The 16,710-nt window shown below is 39.1% G+C and overlaps 1 protein-coding gene across 1 annotated transcript in view; it reads left to right on the top strand.

Annotated features, from left to right (window-relative positions):
- The first annotated feature begins 210 nt into the window (after positions 1–210).
- inpp4b (inositol polyphosphate-4-phosphatase type II B) overlaps positions 211–16,710 on the top strand; it is a 164,570-nt gene continuing 148,070 nt past the window's right edge. Inside the window, exons 1-2 of the mRNA XM_020703700.2 lie at positions 211–505; positions 12,954–12,998. Coding sequence (XP_020559359.2) covers positions 421–505; positions 12,954–12,998 — 130 coding nt within the window. The 5' untranslated portion in view covers positions 211–420. The remainder of the gene's footprint in view (positions 506–12,953; positions 12,999–16,710) is intronic.

Genomic DNA, 16,710 nt, shown 5'->3' with positions numbered 1-16,710 from the left:
TGTGTTGCGCTCTAGGTGCCCCACTGTCAGCCCAGGATTGATGGATGGGGCTGCTTATCGCACGTTACATCAATCCTGTTCAGCTTTCTCTTTCATTCGTTGCCTTACTCCCTCATCACTCCTCCCTTTACTTCTGCCTCCAATCCCCCCCACTATCCTCCACCTCCTCCCCCTGCTGCTGCTCCAGGTCCCTCGCTGGTCCCCCTCTTTGGTATTAGTTTCCAAAAGGCATCTTTAATGCTGACAGAGCGAGAGGGAGCGCTGTGAGGCAGCAAGAAAGCAAAGCGAGCGGATCGCTATCTTTATCGCAGCTTTTCTTGCCTGCAGGCTGCCTGGAGAGCCAGTGAACTGGACTGCTCTGTGGTGTTTCATGGAGGAGGTGAAGGAGTGGGAAGTAAAAGTGTGGGACAAGCCAGGCAGATGGAGGACAGCATCCAGCACTTGGGACACTGCTTGGTTGACATGAAGGAGCCGAGCGCCAACGCTGAAAGAATCAGCACTGCTGGTGAGCTGCCTGCTCTCGTGTTGTCTGCCTGCCTCTGCAGCTGTCTCCTCTCTCTCGCCTGCTACAACTCTGCATCCCACTTGTCTGCTGTAATCTAGCTTTATGTGTCCTGCTATTTCTGGAATTGCTTATTCAGATGATGTGTAACCTCCTTACCTCCACCCCCGCAAGCATTTAAAGAGTTCTGTCCCTTTGGTTGACACATGCGTCAAGAGTTTGTGTTGACAGAAGGAAAGCAAAGGATAAAACAGAAGGGGAAGAAGAAAATTTATCCAAATTGTGTTTTCCTTATTTCCAATGTTACAATAACTGTTGCACTATTGTGGCATGTTAAAAGAAAAAGAAAAAGAAGAAAAAGATGCCTAATTTTTAGTCATAAATCATCATCATGGCTGGAAAAAGTAGCAATTAGAAATTAAGAGAGGAAGCTCTCTTGCTCTTTGACCATTCTTCTTACATCATTTGTGCAGACATTTGTTGCAAGGTCATGCTGAGAGCCCTTCATTCAAGTTAAAAACATAAAATGAAACTGATTCATGTATTTCTTTTTACATACGCATGTAAATTAATACTTTCTGCTTTCATATTTGCATGTGTACATGTTGGCACTTATATTGCAGCCCTGAATATGACATTGATGAGCGCCGACAGAAGCAAACCACCCTTATTGTCTGTAAATACAAGACAATACTGAGGAGATTATCCATATCAGTTATACCACATGAAGGGACATATTTCATTAAGAGCTGTGCTCCCAAGCAAGTTAAAACCTGAAGCATTCTCAACAGGAATTAAAATGAACATGAAAAATAGGAAATTTTAGAACTTATTCACATTTATACCTTCCACAATAATTTGGGGCATGCATTAGTCAGATGGTGATAATCATGTGCTAATAGAACAATATGCAATAAAATTGATCACCTTTTCAAAAGTAAATACCTTGAATTCTTGTTGGACCTGAATATTGTCATACTGACCTTATCCCAGGGAGAAAATGGAGTTTGTCAGAAAAGGTAACAGGGGTGTTTTAGGTCTTCATCTCACAGCAAAAAAAAAAAAAAAATACTGACAAACATAAGCACTCACTGCAGTTGCCAAAATTCCCATGAGAGGACATCCCAGCAAGTTCCATCCAAGGTCATCCCTTTGCAGGTCGCAAACGAAAAGCAAAAAATATGAAAGTTGAGTTGAAAAAAGTAAAGCTTGTAAAAAATGGAGACATGAGAACATGGCTCCCCTGTTACAAGAAGACACAATTGGACAAAATGGAGATGTTCAAAAATAATGGAGAGCATCATTGTTGGTGAAAAACTGCATAAACTCGCTTTTTATGATAACTGTTACGCACAGTGTTGGAGGCATCATAATGTGGGGTTGCTTTGCATTTACAAAAAAGTTTCTTGCAGTTGAAAGCAAGAGTGAGGTAGGAGTTGAGATTTTTGCCTGAGGACAATTCAGCTAATTTTTTATGAATCTCAAATTCACAATTGAGGTCGACTTAAGGCGTTACAAAAAATATCATCATAATAAGCTATTTTTAGAATCCAAGTCATTCCAGGCGTACCAGTTCTTACAATACAATTCAGTGTAGATCATTCTCACTACAACTCTCTGTATCAGTAACTAACCAAAAAATAGTTTTCTCCCACCCATATTTAAGAAAAAAAGGTTCTCCAGCAAAACCAACCAACCAACCCAGTAGGGATGACCATCTGCTGCGACCAGTTGGGGTCTGAGAGGAGGGGTAACAATGACTGTAAAGCATGAACAATGAACCTTGGCCGTGGTGCAGTGGTAGTGCAGTCGGCAGAGGGAGGGGAGAAGGAGGATGATTATGCGGGGGGAGGGGGTAAAACCATGAAGCAGCATAAAGGCAAAGATAGCACCTGTGATTGAGTGAGTGTTTCTGTTCTTCTGGGGTGGATATTGGAATGTAAAAGGAAGGAGGGAGGATACCCAGTCATCCCCACACCAAGACCCCCGCCGCAGCAGCACCCAGAACCCCCAACACCCATACGGTAGCAGGTACAAAAAACAACCGCCCACCGGGCGATCACACCTGACACCCAGGCCGGACCAACACAGGGGCCCCCAAAGCCAGAGAGCGGGGAAGCATAGGGGGACAGAGAGTGCAAGCCCAGCCCAACCAGAAAAGGAGCCACACCGCCGCGCCGGTAGGGCCCACTGTGGTGACCCGCCTCGGGAGAGCTCCCACAGCCCCAGACAAGCTCCTCACCCCTCACCCAGGAAGTCTGAGCATCTCCCCTCACCCTGACCTCAGGCACGGTCCAGAGTCCCCCAAGGGAGACCCACCCCACACTCCAGGCAACTACCCACCCAGCCCACGGCTGGTCCAGAAGAGAGCGCGGTAAGGACCAGCCACTCCTGCCCAGGAGGAAGGCACCCGAGAGAAGTGGGGGTCCACAACAAGTGTTATAAACATGGCCCGACTAGGAGTTTTGGAGAAGGCCAGTGCAAGGGGGCAAGGACCAGAACCAACACCACAGCTACACAGATATCCCCAGGCTCAGATGTGATGTGATCCCAGGCTCTTGGTCTTGTCAGAGAACTCAGGGATCCCTCTCTCTGCGTGGAGAGAGGGATCCCGGGCCCAGGAAACCCCACCCAAGGGAAATGGCCGCCGTTGGCTGCCGTTGCTGAGGGCCTGGTTCCCCCCGCAAGGGATGGGGTCGGGGACAGAGGATCAGAGGTCCTATCTTCGTTATGTACTGTATGTGTGCTTGTGAGGGTTTGTGTGTCCATGTATGGGTATGTTTGTTGGAGTGTATTTTTTTGGGGGTAAAGGGTGTGTGTAATAAAGGGTGCAGTTAAAATTGGCGGGTAGGGCACTGAGAGGACATCTCCTGATTGCTCACAGGGATGTCTAAACAACCCCCCGACCAACGGTCCTACATGTCTAAGATGCAAGTAAATCCAAGAGGGGAGTGGCCCGTTTCAACACGGCATAGGAGGGGGACCACTGCCAAGTAGCTCCTTCCCCCAAGGTGCATTGGAAGGTGCCCCCCATCACCCTAATAAGTGATTATATGAGGAATAGTTTTTAGCTATGAACCAATAATTTATAGAAAGCTAAATAACAAAGAATGAGTCACATACAATCACTCAAACAGAAGGAAGAAAAATAACGTAATATTAGTGCTGCTCATTGAATTGGTAAAGATTGACTGACTTTCCTGAAGTGAAAAGTTAAGAACTTTCATGTGTAAGATAAGAGAAAATACATGCTGTAATAATTTTTTTATTTTTCAATATTTTATTCACCAACCTAATAGCGATAACTGTGTTTTAAAGGATAATTCCCTACTGTAGTGAATTGTCCCTATACCCATCCATCATTTCAACAAAAAAATATTTGGGATGAAGTGATATTGGAAATGCTTCCTAGTTATCATAAAACTTTTATAAGTATGTGGACATTGAAGACACATTTGAAACTACTAAAACATCAAAAATCATATGCCATAATGATGTTACAAAAAGGCTACCTTTTCTGGTTTATTATTGTGTTTTATTTTTAACATTTCATTACTTTTGTTTAGTTACACATTTCATTTGTATTTTGTTTCATCTTTTTGGTATTTGTGTTTTGGTTTCGGGAATTTTGTTTTGATTTCTAAAATGTTACGTTTTTTCTTTTTTTTTCTTTTTCATTTTTAAATTGTCATTGTTTTCTTTTATATGTTTCTGCGTTAAGGGATTTGTTGGTGGGATCTGCACTTCAGGGCCACCGTACTGAATCATATTGTACCCCATGTTTTTCAATTCATCCCTAGACATTTCATCTCAAAGTCTTACAGACATACACGCTTGTGGGATTTACAATAAAAATATCAAACATCATTGTTTTTTGATGACCTGGCTGCAGAGACATGTAAAGTTTTATAATTGATTGGTGACAGATGTGTGGGGATGAGAGTGGTGGAAACACTCCATTGTACTTGTGCTTCTTTGCATCATGTAAGAGAGCAGCAAGGCATATAATTACCATGTATAGCATGAAAGCAAGGCTGACAGCCCTGCATTATCAGTCACAGGTAAAGTGGTTTATCTCCACTTTGTTGACAACAGACAAAAGTGGAACCAAACTGAATGAGGTTTGTTGTTTCTTAAGATCTGGGTGAATTGGCTCTCTACACATTCCTCCGGCACAATCAGATAAATGACATCACATTAGCTGAAATCTAACAAGCATTTGCACAAAGGAATACGGATTCTCGCTGACAGCTGCAGCCTCAAACTGATGCAATTTTAATTGCTCAGCCCTTAACGTGACAAAACTATCGTGGAGCCAACTGTCTCACTCTGTGCCCTTGTTAACCCTCCACACTACATCTCTCATCAGAGTGACAGTCGAGACCTCCTCGGCACCTCCGACTGATTCACAACACTTCATTAAACTCTGGCAACAAAACCATCTGTCCCCTCTCCATCTCCCCAGCAGTAATGTGAGAATAACTCACTCTCCCTTTTAGTACCACTCGTCCTAATGGGATGCCTGTCTGTGCAAACATCAATTGAGTTACAGGCATGTTAGCCTGCTTGATCACTGAATCATCAGAAAAGGGTGTGCAGGTGCCCACAGCGTTTTTTAACACAGATGGAGGGTGAGGTCGGACCATGAGAGTTAGGTGGAAGAAACACTGCAATTATTGTCAGCCTATCAATATGCATGGAAAGTTGGGATAGAGCTGGCGGCTGGGGTGGGATGGTTTATTTAGAGAATACTATTTATATCCCTGAATTATCAAAGCCCTCTTTAAGGCAAGCACATCAGTGAATTATTCATCTCACCTCAACATCCAAATATTTTAAATATGATCAGGATTGCTCTCAGGCATTTTCTTTTGTGTGCAGCATTTATTTGCAAAGCCGATAAGCAGGATGATTACAACTGTGTACTTTGTCACTGTTTGACAGCAGATACATTAGTAATAGTTGTCTTGAGGCTTTTGCCATTTTCACATATTTTTGTCTTTGTGTCAGTAACTAGGTCTTCTTTAACTGTAAACCCCAACCCCCTATGATTTTGCAATATGCTTTAGGTCTAGGCAGCTAGACATCTTACTTAGTGTAAAACCAGGGCACAAGAAGGGAAAAGGGTTAAATGATCTTTTTGCAAGACTGACAATTTAACTCCCTCTCCATTAATTAACTTTGTCATTCCAGAGAAATCACCCACTCCGCTTAAATCCCCATAAATTATCTCCTCTGCTCCCCTCGGCAAGCCTTTTCTTCCCCACTGCTACTACCCCCAGACGGGGGGCTGATGGATTGGAGGTACAGTGGGGCTGTGCTGCTATTTCTGGTGCCAGATGAAACTGCAGTATCGCAGGCGGGTACACCTCATTTGCTTTAGGCCTCTCCGGGAGTTACATCTACATGTGCTGCCTGCCTGCCACCTTTCTGAGCTCATTACCATATTCATAATGTGAATATCGATTATAAATACCACACCTGTGCCACTTCTCTCAGCATACATACCTTTACACTGTACATGTTGTACCCTCCAAAGAAATATGACTGAGATTGATGGAGCATCTGGGTTACTTGATTCCACTTAGCATTGCATTGTTGTCATTAGATTGTATGTAGTTGTTCTTTCCTACAATCATCACAGCAAAGTTGTTGGGGGCGGGGGCAGCTGCGTCAGGACAAGAATGGGGTCAAGCTGGGCAAATGCAAATTAAACACAGGCAAGACATTTTAGCGCAAATAAAGTAGTAAAAAAATTATCTTATAATGGATTACAGTAATTTTACATTTTAAATGTAGATGTAGAGTCAAGAGAGTTACCAAAAAATGTGTGAAGGATGCATTTACCTTTGTGTTGCAACAACTCTAATCAATTCTGCCAATACTTTAATGAGTTTTAACAAGAAATAAGTACTTTTGAGCTCCTACTTGGAGGTTCAAAGGATCAGGGTCCTTGATTTTGTTGTACTTTTGTCATGAAAATAATTATGTTTTTTTTTACCTGGATCCTTTTACTGTATACTCATAGTGTTGTGATACATTGCAGACCAATGCCTCTCATTAAATTTGGTTTCATGCAAATTAAAAAAACAGATTAATCAAAAGATTGTGTAAATAGGAAAATGCCATAGTCAACAATGATTACATAACCTCAAAGTAACAGTTTGTTAGTTTTTCATCCATGTATACAGGCAAATCTGACTAATGTTATTTTATAGATGTGTATGTGCAAAACCCTGTGAAAAAACTACTTGAAATTTTTGGTGGCTGTGAACCTGCTCTAATTTTCTTACAAGGAGCCTAAATAGTCTATAAAATAGTCTATAGTCTTATGGTCTATTTTGTTGATATTAGTTAATGCTCAGACAATTGGTGCCTGTAAGTCTAACAAGATGACATGATTTGGAATAACTCAAGACAACAATATAGGAGACATTACAAACTTTACTAAGGGGATGAATGATAAGGGGATGTGATTACTGAAATACCAAAAACCAGAAATTATACTCAACAAATCAAGCAGTGTGAGAAACCAAAACAAAAAAGTGTAACCACTTGGTGGCTTGTTCCTGTTTACTTGAATTTGAAACTGCCTAACATTACAGCAGAAATAGACATACCTAAACTTCAACACATTTGGAATGTTTTAATTAGATTTAGTATTCAAGATATTTGTACAAATGGTCACATTTTGAACTTTTAATAAGTATTACATACTTTATGTCAAATTTATTGCATTTATTTAAAAATAAACATTTAATTGAATTTTTAAGATTAAAAAATTAACTATAGAGCCTGAACATTAGCAGGCATTGATTTAAGAGTGAGGTATAAATAAGACACACTGGCTGAGTCCCAATAAAGGACAGACGTCCTTCAGCAAATTTTCCAAATTTTTTGTAAAGTAAATAACGTGTTTACATATGTCCCATCAATGGTCAAAATAGCTGAAATAACTAAACTTGAAAACTTGCTTCAAGTTTCCTCAATCAAAGTTCCATCAATACGATTATTTGGTAGCTCCTTTTGATTTAATTTTATGCTCACACAGACATGCTTCTTTATTTAAAAAAATACCTAAAATGTTTCTCAACAACCTTTTTAAAATATATGTTTTTGTAAAAGTGCAAAGCAATAATTTCAGATCGGATTGACAAATCTCTTGTCTCATATTTTTAACTCTTTCAACCAAAGATCTCACTGGTGGTACACGCTTTCTGACATACTGTAACTCTTTGACTGTTTACACGATCAGCTGATTCTGACGCAGATGAGGTAGCTTTGCATTTTGAATTTACACACCAATATGTAACACTTTACTAATGTAAAGTGTGAAGTGCTTGCTGCACTTCTGAATTTTCTGGAATTACATGAATTGGGTAAACAGTTGAAACGTTATAGTAGTCAAAAGAATCCCAACACCGGAGCTAAAACTAAAGCTTCGATATTAAAGGGTTAACTTTACAGAATCATTTTATCTTCTTTATTAATACCAAACAGTTACAAAAACAAAGTATGGTACATTTCACTGCGAAGCAAGTCATTTGTGAACCAAGATGCACAGTTGCTTCACATTACCATGTGAAATTTACATCATCTTCATTTTTGTAATTTGGCACTTTCTTACACCTCTGTTCTATTTGTGCAGTTTTCAATTTAGTGTGCATTTGCACACAGTTCCAACCTACAATCTGCAGATTGTAAACAGCAATTTGGAGATGACTTGATTAAAATGCCATGCTATAGGGTTGCATGTCTTTCTTAATTACTGCCCACATTTCTTATCTGTCTGTAGCTTTACTTTTTATCATAAATTGTTTCTGTGTTGACAGATATTTGGCATTACTTCCTGCCACTTAAGATTATTTGGTTTGTAAACCTGAAGCCTACCTGGCTGTCTTAGGGGACTGACCCTTGTGATTAAGTGACATCAATGCTCGGACCCAACAGCTGTTTCCCTCTCAGCACACCTAGCTTGAAGGGCTCCATTTTCCCACCACACATTATGACATCCTGAATGGTTAAAGCATCATATGAAATCCCTTAGCATGACAACATGTGAAGACACCATCCCTGAGAGGCAGAATGATGAGACTTTTGTTTGGGTAATTGCATGCATTTGTTTTAACTGTGGACTACGTTGTTTGCAAGTTTGATTGATTAGATGTTTACCGTGCAAGTATGAATACGCAGTAATGTCTTGCCTTTGTTGAAATGTATTCAAACAAACTGGACTGAGCCAAGTGTGGTACCCCATTAAAAAAAAACAGTTACCCTTCAGATTAAGTCAAACGCTTTTCTGCATACAAACAATTGTCTTAAAAAAAGGTTTTTCTTATTTAAGTGTCTGGTTTTTTTCATAAATCACACAGTGACTTTTATTTCCTCTGTTTGGAAACTCTGATGGATAGGAACTATAAAAACACATTGAGCCTCATCAAATTGAGGAATAATTGTGTGTTGCTTTGCAAACAAAGTAATCCAACTTCACACACAATTAAAGCTGCCAATAAAGGTCAATCACACTAAAACATGGTTAAATAACCTTTCAGAAGATTTTTCATTTTTGAAAATGTCTCTCATTGAAAGTAAGTGGTTTACCTACATCAGTAGGCAGGACATGTCTATGGGCCATTAGTGGAGTTGATGAGCCTTTGAGAGGCCAGTTGAATCCTAGCACCTCAGATAAAGCAAAATGCATTTTTGGACATCAGAGTTCCTCTGCAGGTTGCACTATCCCGCAGGTGTTTAATCTGTTTTGTGTTTGAATGGTTGTGCCATAGAGGAAGAGTGATGAAGGAGAGACAGCAGCGGTGACAGATGATAGAAGCAGTCAGGCCTCTATTTGTCATTCTGGCATGAGCCCTCAAGGAAAATGCATAAGAAAAAGCTCTTGTTCTGAAACTCTGTAAAAGTTTCTACGGTTTTTGCATAATCCTCTGCTGCATTTCCATAAGTTGTTTCAATTTGTCTCGTCTCAACTTGGAGTCACTGGCTTGGTCTAGTTCATTTTCTCCATTTTACTTTAGCACCATTTCAATGAGACCAGGTTCGTCGTGGAAATGCAGGCAAAACAAATATCTACTGCCACCTCCCGTTGTTTTCTGAACTCTCAACAGAGCGCAGGTCACCACTTCTTGTGCCCATAAATCAAATCCATTCCTTTTCTGTAGGACAGAAGGTACTAAAAATCAAAGACGCAAGATGACGTGACCCCTAGTAAAAACTCCATAAGTCAAGTTTAGCTTCACTAAGTTGGTGCTAATTGGAATGCATCATTAGTGAACCATTTTGAGACCTAATCGTGTTTGAGATGTTTTGGTTCTGTCGTTCCGTTCTATTCTATTTAACTAAAATACAATCTTTAATTAAAGGTCTTTGTTTACTTTACATTTTTAGTTATCTTTGTCATCTAATTGGAAGTCCTCTGAATAATGTATAAAATTGTATTAAAGCAGATGGGTAATAAGTTAAGTTTTAGTCACCAGCACCCATCCAATTGGATGAGGGCTGCAGGTTTTTGGGTTGTCTGGCCCTTTGAGGGTCGCAGAGAGGAGCAGCTTAAAGGAGCTAGGGTGTGTCTTTTAGTTCGTCTGATGCTCGTTTAAAATGGAACACTCAATTGTCATGTGTGTGGTATGTGTACCATGTAGTATTTGTAAGGTTAATTGAAGTTGTGCACACTTATGACATGCAATTGAAGCTGTCATATGGTGCCTTTTACGCCACACTTTGGTCATTACTAAAGCATTAGTTAAAGTCGCCCTCACAGATACATAAGTCTACGGGTAAAAAATGGCCACAGTGAGCACAAAAAACAGTAAAAAGCTCTTTGAGACATGTCTTCATATCATCTACATCACCCTTACCCTTTGTGATATGTAAGTGTTCACCACAACCTGTCGCCTGCAGCATACCCTAAGAAAAACAGACTACGGAGTCACTGGGTGGTCAACGACCTTCCTATTTCGTGTGGACCACCTGTGTGCTCTGTACAGGTTAGCCCATTTTTCGCCAAAAAACAGTCCTTATCTATCGCCATAAAAGCAATTGTGAATCGATGCAGAGATGGGAGCCTGCTGGAGGTGCTCTTCCAGAACTTTCCATGTTGCCCACTTTAGCTTTATCTCCAATTCACACCAAAGTGGCAGCAGAGCGTCACAGCAGAGTCATGTCAGTTTTGGAAAAACTGCTGTTTGATTATCCAATCTGAAGATTCACACCAACGATGTCATTCATGGGAATTACAAAAGACTCACTGCAATGCAACATTCAACTTAAGAGGGTTCAGTTTTCCAACATCTGCTGAGCCACGGAAACACAAAAAAGGCTCCAAGCACGACAATAAACTTTAACTATACTTTTTAAATAATTCAAAAATTAAACATGGTGGTAATAGGAACATGGACCAAGAATTTTGGAGAAAGCTGCACTGTGGAGAGTAAGAGTTAAGTCTTGATGTAAGAAAATTTAATACACTGTACAAAACAAAATACACTTATTTATATACTTACAAAAGCACGACTAAAGTTATCAAAATGACAGAAAATAGATCCACAGATGTGCAAGTTTAAACATAACTCTGACATATTTCAGTATGAATTGACGTTTTTGGTGTGAACTCATCTGTATCACCCTTTTTTCTGCACTGGTGAGATGTATAAAGAGGCAGATGATGGTGGTGCATAAATTGACAGCTAGGTTCCCCCCTTTTATTGAACAGCAGCTGCATAAGAGGCTTTACTTCAACCTGATCCTTATGATTATATTGTCTTTCTCTATTTTTAAGAGTAACATAATTTTGTCTGAGGACTGCTTCAACAATTTACAAGCAATGTCTGATTATCTTGATTATTTTCTCCACATTTGATTTATTTTTTGTGACCAGCATGGGTTTTTTTCTCAAATACACCCAGAATGTGTCTTTTCTTACTGTAAGAACCCAAACTTTTAGTTTCGCTTTTTTTAGTTTTTACTTGGTTTGATTTTTTTTAGGGGTTCATCATTCAATTGTTTAATTTGAAGTGGTCTTTTTATCTCTTTTAGTTTCATCTCTGTTCCGCAGTGACGTTATGTCTACACCAGTTTCTAATTAGCAGTCATTACAGCTGTTTCAGTTTTGCTAATTAGTCCTGTGAGTCCACATTTGATTGCATGGTTTTAGTCATTTTGTGTCGCAGCCAGTTTTGTCACCAATGTTGCTTTTTAAGTTATTCTTCAGGTTTTCTTTTGTTTTGTTTGATATTGTCACCTTTTTCGTAATTTCTGTTTATTTAATTGTCAGTTATGATGTTTCTTTACTGCACTTGAATCATCTGTACATTTTTGGTCAATAAAATAACAAAGGAAGCTGACAGGGGATGAGGATAAAGTAAAACACCTATGATTACATTTCAAAATAATCTTGATGCCTTTTAGTGATGTAGATGATGCATGATTCACCTGAAGCTTTTTATCCGTTCAGTTCACTGAAGGGCAAAGCTTTCTGAAGCTTCATTTGCTCTCCGACAGCATTTAGTGGTAGAAACATATCAAGCTATTCCAATGAAGTTTGAATTTTATTTGTAAACTAGTCACACAAGAATAAAATGGCTGCAAGAAAATGTAAATGTAACATAATGTGAGAAGAGACAATTAATTTGCTGTGGAACACCTAGTATGGAGCAGTGAATGTGTTTTCCCAAACACTGAACTGTTGATGATACAAAAAAATGTTACATTTAAGTTTTTTTACGATGTCATGTACCAGAGTTTTGTTTACATGATTTCTATGCCACGTTCAATTATACCTCAGTTTAGATCAGATGCTCTTGCTCTTAACTTTTTTACAACACCTGACTGACACCTCACTTCCACCAAGTGGTAGGAGGCTGCATTCAGGTCCCGCGGCTCTCGTGGCCCACAGATTCAGAACAGATCTTTTTTGCGGCCCACTAGTTGGCGCTCACAGACCAAGATTGGGCTGTGGCCCCATGGTTAAAAATCACTGGTTTAGATAAAGTGTTGCATCTAACCTCACACTAACACACACAAACCTAACACACAGTGTAGCAAATATTTTTACAAACCCATGCTCAACACTAGCTGACGGAGTCTGAAGAGGAAAAATTTAACCATTAACTTAAATACAAACTCGCTCTCCAAAATAGAAAACAGTAAAAACAGGAACGGCGTTAAAAAACAACAAAAAAAAACAGGTGACCATTATATATTAAAAAAGGAAACTTTTTATCACCAATTTAGATGTATCACAAAGGTTCATTTTATTTCAGTGAAATTATAAATATCATAATCACTTGAATCTGATTTATCTGTAAAAACATTAACCATGAGTCTTTACATGTATTATGTAAAATTACTGGCTTTTGTGTTATAATTTGTTGTCCTTGTGGCTCCAGCCAATTGTAGATGTGTGTGTTAGCTCATCAACATGTCTGTCTTTATTTCACAGGTGGGAACAGAACATCAAGGGTGCAGCAGGTGGAGCTCAGCCTCGGTATGTGCATTTATTCACTATCTCTGGAGTAGTTTCACTTTCAAACGCATGCATTGTCAAAGTGCATGCTTACAGTTATTATTAATATAAAATGAGTGTATTTTTTTTTTGTTTTTTTTTACACAAAGAGACACACTCCTGTCTTATACAGTTACACCAATGTCGGGCTGCTTCCTTCCTCCGCTCTAACCCTGACACTTCAAGCATGGTTAAAAAAGACAAAACTGGCACAGCAAAGAGAAAACTTTAGACAGAATTGCGAGAGGGTACCTTTGAACCTCTTCTGAGATCTCCTCATTAATTTTTTAGAAGAGCGAGATGTTAGACTTCTATTTCTAGATTATTCATTGTGGGTTACGTTAGGTCTCTTAAAGCGATTGTCGAAACCTTAAAAACTTTCCTTTCGTCTTTCAACAATCAAACACAGATGACATCAAAGACTGATTTGTGCTCTTTCTTTGTTTTTATCTAGCTACTTTCAGGATAACGAATGTATGGGTATATTGAAAATGTATGTGTCTTTGCTCAGATCAATCCTCCAACATATGAAAGAAATATAACATTTTCTCAAACACACACAGACCCACCATGTGTTTACTGTTTTCAAAAACACATCTTTATTGTCCGTAATTCTTGCAAGAACGTAATTTCTCATTGTCACGAAAGACTATGTTGAAGTTCTTAACAGCTGTGTCCCTTTTGGGGTCACAGGGGGGCCGGAGCCTATCCCAGCCACTTACGGGCGAGGGCAGGGGGCACCCTGGACAGGTCGCAAGGCCACATGTCAAACACACTCATTCATTCATTCTCACACTCACAGCCAATTTAGAGTTAACAATTGACCTATGGAGCATGTTTTTGGACAGTGGGAGTGGGAGACCCTGGAGAAAACCCACGCATGCACGGGGAGAACATGCAAACTCCACATAGAAAGCTCCCCCATTGATGTTCTGTTTCAGGTCCCCCAGCCAGGAATTGAACCGGGGGCCTTCTCGCAGCTAGGCAAGAGTGCCTGGCACTGCGCCACCGTGCAGCCTGAACCAATGGCAGAGTTGGAAAATCTAATATTTGGGGGCTGAAGGGGGGCAGAAGACTTTGGAAGGGTGGCAAAGAACAGCGGAGTGGAAGGCCATTAGAAATGAATGGATCAAAAATATGTATTTTGAACTGTTAATTAATTTCATGAATCTTTAAAAATTTGAAATGCCTCAAAGAAGCTTGTACTAATAATTTAGTCATCTTTGTCAATGATGGTTCTAACAATGACTTAAAATTTGGGCAGCTGGCTCCCTTTTCCCCCCATAGCCTTGCCCCTGCCCTGAACAGGTAGTTAGTATGTTGCATTGCCTAAAAAACAAATTGTTATATTTTTCATTTATAAATATGGAATAAATTATGTTTGAAGGTGTAATGAATAAAATTTTTTGAATTTACTTTGTGTGTGGCCAAGACTCCAACTGAAAAGCATTTAAGTTTGCGTAAATTATGAACCATTTCATTTGCAAGTACGTTTTTAACATTTACTGTACCTCCTACTCGATAAAATATCAGTGGGCAAGCGGAAGTAGAGAGGTTGACTTCTGATCGGAAAAACTGCAGGTTCGGTTCCCGCCCTGCATGCTGGTGTGTTGAAGCTGCCATCAGTGTGTGTGCATGAGTGGGTGCATGGTCCTGTGATTGTAAAGCGCTTTGGGCCTTCTGAGAATGTCGCAAAGTGCTATCTGAGTGTACTCCACTCAGATATATTTGGAGAAAAACAACCTGGGGTAATAATTCTGCTCACACGAGATTGTTTAGTTAGTAATTTAGATGTAATAGCCTTACCTTGCCCAAAGTAAATAAACCAGTTAGTCAGGGAAAATATCTCAATTTTATCATTTTTTTCTCATTTATCAGCTTTGACTTTTCCTTTTTTTGGTGTAAAGCTCCATAAGACACTTTTTTTTAACTTTCTCTCACTTTTTTCTAAACTGGGACCTTTTCTTATCTTTATTTGTTCACTCTCTGTGAGAAACAAGTGGGGTTTCTTTTGTGTGTGCTTGGTAATAACTTTCTGCCAAGTCTTCAAAATGATTTCATTATTCTAAAGGGTTGACCTGTTTGCTATTTGAGAACCCTTATAGTCAACAATGCTCTCACACTTTAGTAGAGCTCAGTAAGCTCACACACTCCCTCTTTGGGCTGCTTGTGGAGGTCCCGCAGTGTCTGTTTATCTGCAGCTGTCACCTCATTGCTTTTATCTGCTGTTGTTTGGTGAGCATATCATGAAACTTTCTTCAGAGCTGCAGCTGCTTCTGCAAAGACTTGAACTGATCGGAAAACTGAACCGATTTCCTTTGATGTTTTGTTCCTAGGGTTCATTTATAGTATCTTTCTGAAGCCTTTGACTTTTCTGCTTAGTATTTCCTCAGTCAAGGTTCTTCTTTTCATAGTTTATTCTTTCTCTAAAAGTTGAACTTCTTTGCTGCTCTTTTCTTTACTTTTCCTTCAGAATTATTTGATTCCTAAGATCCTTTTAAATTATTGTCTAATATTCTATACAACTCAGAAGTGGTTTTCTTAGATTTCCGAGTCCTTTTAACTTGTTTTAAGCGATCTGTACTGTTTTTATTTTTATTTATTTTTGTTTTTGCTGCTTTGGTTATTTGATATAAAGCTGGCTTGGGTCAATGCTGGCTTGAGTGTTCCTTTCACAATGCAAAAAAAGAAGCTATTTTTTCACTTCAAGGTTTATCTTCATCACCTACTATAATCAGTAAAGTAGAAGTTATTAGAGGTCGAGGAAGAGTTCCAGGACTTTATCAGAGATTAAAAGGAAATGGAGATCAGACCTACTGTCTCTGCGTTTTTTAGTCTATTTAGTGCTTTTTTTGTTTTATTTAGTGTTCCACCTCCTCTACATTTCTTGGGGGTAACAACCTAAAGTAATCCACAGATTTCTATTGCTTTTTAAAGCATAATTATTGAAACCATAAGTATATTAGATTAGATTAGATTTGATGTTCTGCCTGAAAGGCGATGCATTTTTTTTTTGCTCTTATCATTATTTGATTTCACGTTTAGGAATAGACCTGCAGCTATTCCATACTTCACAAAGGTGAAGCATTCAGTTGATCTGTTTTAGCAGTTTTAAACTACATGCTTGGTGAGCATGTGCAATTAGCAGTGACACTTCAAACTTCCAAGCAAAAATACAACCAATTAAAATTTAATGATGTAAAAGTAAGAAACCATTGCTTTTTAGTGGAATAATGCTAGCTAAGAATGTAATGATTAAAGGGGCACTCCAACACAATTTTCTGCTCGTTCATCGGGAAAACCACTCAGCTTGCAAATGTAGATGAGATTTTTAGAATAATCCTGACCACATCGAAATGGTTTCTTGGTTTTAAAATGTACCTAATTAAATATCCTTAAGCTTTATAATGTTATGCACTATTCAGCAATTTTGGAGATTGTTTAATCAGGATATATCTCTCCATTGTTCCCTTCTGGCTGTTTTGTGAGGTATGCAGTAATTGGTAAAATGCTGGTCAACTCTTTTGCACTATATTATAAATGTCTCTTTGAAATCAATGTCATAACGTAAAGATATCAGTGGCGAATAGTTACATTTAATATATCAAAATCACCCATAACTTGGTCTGACAAATCAATAACTTCATTGGCTTAGTTAAAGTTAAATGAACTAGAATATTTGTTGTTTTGTTTA

Source organism: Oryzias latipes, chromosome 1 (assembly GCF_002234675.1).
Source record: "Oryzias latipes chromosome 1, ASM223467v1".
In the NCBI taxonomy this organism is placed as follows: Eukaryota; Metazoa; Chordata; class Actinopteri; order Beloniformes; family Adrianichthyidae; genus Oryzias; species Oryzias latipes.
Note: the sequence above shows the minus strand (reverse complement) of the source record. Positions and strands in the feature narration are given on the sequence as shown.